This window comes from Bison bison, unplaced genomic scaffold (assembly GCF_000754665.1).
Source record: "Bison bison bison isolate TAMUID 2011002044 unplaced genomic scaffold, Bison_UMD1.0 scf7180017864384, whole genome shotgun sequence".
Taxonomy (NCBI): Eukaryota; Metazoa; Chordata; class Mammalia; order Artiodactyla; family Bovidae; genus Bison; species Bison bison.
The window spans coordinates 3,860,888-3,864,747 of NW_011494956.1; the positions used below are offsets into that span (position 1 = coordinate 3,860,888).

General features: G+C 39.2%; 1 protein-coding gene across 1 annotated transcript in view; it reads left to right on the forward strand.

The window, feature by feature from the left end:
• The window catches only part of PLSCR5 (phospholipid scramblase family, member 5), a 26,208-nt gene extending 24,518 nt beyond the window's left edge, over positions 1–1,690 (forward strand). Inside the window, exon 7 of the mRNA XM_010858128.1 lies at positions 1,641–1,690. Coding sequence (XP_010856430.1) covers positions 1,641–1,679 — 39 coding nt within the window. The 3' untranslated portion in view covers positions 1,680–1,690. The remainder of the gene's footprint in view (positions 1–1,640) is intronic.
• The last annotated feature ends 2,170 nt before the right edge of the window (positions 1,691–3,860 follow it).

Genomic DNA, 3,860 nt, shown 5'->3' on the forward strand with positions numbered 1-3,860 from the left:
AAACTCCAGTACTTTGGTCACCTCATGTGAAGAGTTGACTCATTGGAAAAGACTCTGATGCTGGGAGGGATTGGGAGCAGGAGGAGAAGGGGACGAGGATGAGGTGAGGTGGATGAGGTGAGGATGAGGTGGCTGGATGGCATCACTGACTCAATGGACATGAGTCTGTGTGAATTCCGGGAGTTGGTGATGGACAGGGAGGCCTGGCGTACTGCGATTCATGGGGTCGCAAAGAGTTGGACACGACTGAGCGACTGAACTGAACTGATAGCACTGACTGAAGTAACACCCTGATTATCTGGAAAGATAACTTTTTTACTCCAGGGTCTTAGAGAGAAACACACTTACTGAGACTATCAGACAGCATTCCATCCATTGCTTTTCTTTTCCTTTTTACCATAATATTATAAAATATTTGACCATTGCTCTTGGTCAATATTGAAGAAGTAAATGGCAACCCGCTCCAGTATTCTTGCCTGAATTCCATGGGCAAAGGAGCCTGGCAGGCTACAGTCCATGGAATCACAAAGAGTCAGACATAACTGAATGACTATCACTCACCCTTGGCCAATATAGCTTTTAAAACAATTTGTCACCAAGAATTATGTTTTTAATTTGTAAATGCTGTCTCCATTTTATTACCTTGTGGTCAGAAATCTTTAGAAGTTGCTGATTGGAGGATATTCCCTGATCCAAACAGCAAAAGTCACAAGTATTCACAAGTAATTTGGTCTTTTGTTTGAGACTGCTGCTGCTGCTGCTGCTAAGTCGCTTCAGTTGTGTCTGGTTCTGTGCGACCCCATAGATGGCAGCCCACCAGGCTCCCCCGTCCCTAGGATTCTCCAGGCAAGAACATTGGAGTGGTTTGCCATTTCCTTCTCCAATACATGAAACTGAAAAGTGAAAGTGAAGTCTACCACTGCATAATCCACCAAGTTCCCTCAGGTATAGTTTTGAGTACTTTCTCAGATGAAAGCTGAGTTACCAACCACATGGTCCATGATGACATGTCTTACTCTTGTTTAAAGGTCCGTGTCTATTACAGCTTCTCATGATGACCCAGACTATCCAAAAATCTAATTTTAAAAACTCTTGACCACCCCAAATTTTGCCTGGTGATATCATGCTGATTCAAATAAGCTTTCCAAGTTACTTGCTGCTGCTAAGTCACTTCAGTCATGTCCGACTCTGTGCGACCCCATAGATGGCTGCCCATCAGGCTCCCCCGTCCCTGGGATTCTCCAGGCAAGAACACTGGAGTGGGTTGCCATTTCCTTCTCCAATGCATGAAAGTGAAAAGTGAAAAGTGAAAGTGAAGTCACTCAATTGTGTCCGACTCCTAGCGACCCCATGGACTGCATCCCACCAGGCTCCTCCATCCTTGGATTTTCCAGGCAAGAGTACTGGAGTGGGTTGCCATTGCCTTCTCCGTTCCAGGTTACTTAAACTCTGCTAATTAGATATGTGAGTGTCATGAAGCTTAAAACTTTCTGATTTTTCTCCTCCTGATAAATCACATGTTCCTGGAACACCACTGGGAAACATAATTGCCTTATATAATCAAAGCTTCCATGTAAGACTCTTGATCTTAATTGTTGGTTTTTTGTCAATTCACTCATATTCCATTTATTTATTTGTAGGATTTTATGTTCTTTGAACATTCACTGGCTGGATTATAACAAGCAAGATGACAACAACAATAAAATATGCAGAATGTATTTCAGTAAGTAAAAGGCAATTTTAAATGATCTCTTTCCCTTTGAAGAGGTCTATATTTGACGCTGTCTAATTCTTTTTCATTTTCTTTTAGAAATCCCCTGGGCTCTGGATTTCATTTCTGAATGGTTTGACTATTGGCTTTTTTCTTTTTTTGTAACAAAATGTTAATTACTATATTTATTAAAGCATAATGTAATGAAGCAATTATCTGCTTGTGAATGCATGATAACTAAAGACAAGATGACTGACCGTAGCACAGTGGTGCTTTGAGAGATTACCATTCTTTCTTTTTATCCTTTTGAAGTTATTGCATGGTAAGCATGAAAGATGAGAGCTAAGGCTTGCAGCATCACTGATGAAAATTCAATGTTTAGAGAGCACTTTGAAGTTTTTCTGGTAGAAGGACTGGTTACTAATCAAAAGGACAGGGTTTCTAAAGTATTTTTTCATAAGCAGTCTTTTCTGCTTTGTTTATTAATCTTCTTATAGTAGAGAGACATTTTTACATTATAATGAAAAAGCTAAAAGTTGGATAAATAATAGGTTTAAAGATGAGACAGCAGATGAAATCAATTTGTTCTAGTGGCAAAAGGTACAGTTACATTACATAAAAAAGGTAATATTTACAAATCAAAGTATACTTTACATACATGTATGTGCTAGGGATATAAATAAGCATATTAATAAACTTCTAAGCTAGTAAAAGCAGTAGTACAGAGCAGGAACTTTATCTATTTGCAGTAAAAGCTCAGTCAAAAAAGGAATCTAAGGCTCTGAAAAATAAACAGCCTCAGGCCTTAAGAACAAGCAAACAAAAACTAACAAAGCCTTACTATATGAAGCAAATACAGAAGTCAGGAAACACAGCCAATTCAATTAATACCTTCCATTTTAATGTTTTGAGTCTTCCAGACTTCTAGTCTAGTTGTCCATACATTTCCAAAGCCCATAAAAAAGGGAAAATTTCTTTTTATGAATGTAACAGTCCTTCTCCCTTTCTCAAAATGAGGAACAATTTTGTTCTAAGCAAAACATCATGTAAACTCTACTTTATAATTACGCAAATACGATCCAAATTTCTATCTACATATAAAGGTGTTTAGGGAAATTCTAGATAACACTTAATAAAGAAATGTGTTCCAAGCATCTGTTACTAAGTTAGTTGTTTGGAATCTGTCATCTAGATATAACATTGTATATGGTAGTTAAGTTCCCTAAATAGCCCTCACATTATCTATTTAGTTCTGGGTTCTGGATTAAGAGCTTTAGGTCGTGTAAGATGGAAAGAAAAAGAGTCTCTCCCATTTTCCGGTTCAGTTTCCTTTAGCATTCATCCTTCTTATTGTTGTTGTTCAGTCGTTCAGTCATGTCCAACACTTTGTGACCCCATGCTACTTTGCACCTTACCTGAGTCTCCCTCCCAAACCCAAAGGGCATACAGAAACTATGTATTTGCCTCAAGCCAGCATCAGCGACCAACTTGTGAGGAAGATCACCCTGCTTATTTAACTTATATGCAGAGTACATCATGAGAAACGCTGGGCTGGAGGACGCACAAGCTGAAATCAAGATTGCTGGGAGAAATATCAATAACCTCAGATATGCAGATGACACCACCCTTATGGCAGAAAGTGAAAAAGAACTAAAGAGCTTCTTGATGAAAGTGAAAGAGGAGAGTGAAAAAGTTGGCTTAAAGCTCAACATTCAGAAAACTAGGATCACAGCATCTGGTCCTATCACTTCATGGCAAATAGATGGGGAAACAGTGAGAGACCTAATTCTGGGGGGCTCCAAAACCACTGTTGATGGTGACTGCAGCCATGAAAATCTTTTATTTTCATGCTTTCTCCTTGGAAATAAAAGTTATGACCAACCTAGGGAGTATATTAAAAAGCAGAGGCATTACTTTGCCAACAAAGGTCCGTCTAGGCTATGGTTTTTCCAGTGGTCATGTATGGATGTGAGAATTGGACTATAAAGAAAGCTGATTGCAAAAGAATTGATGCTTTTGAACTGTGATGTTGGAGAAAACTCTTGAGAGTCCCTTGGACTGCAAGGAGATCCAACCAGTCCATCCTAAGGGAGATCAGTCCTGGGTGTTCATTGGAAGGACTGATGTTGAAGCTGAAACTCCAATACTT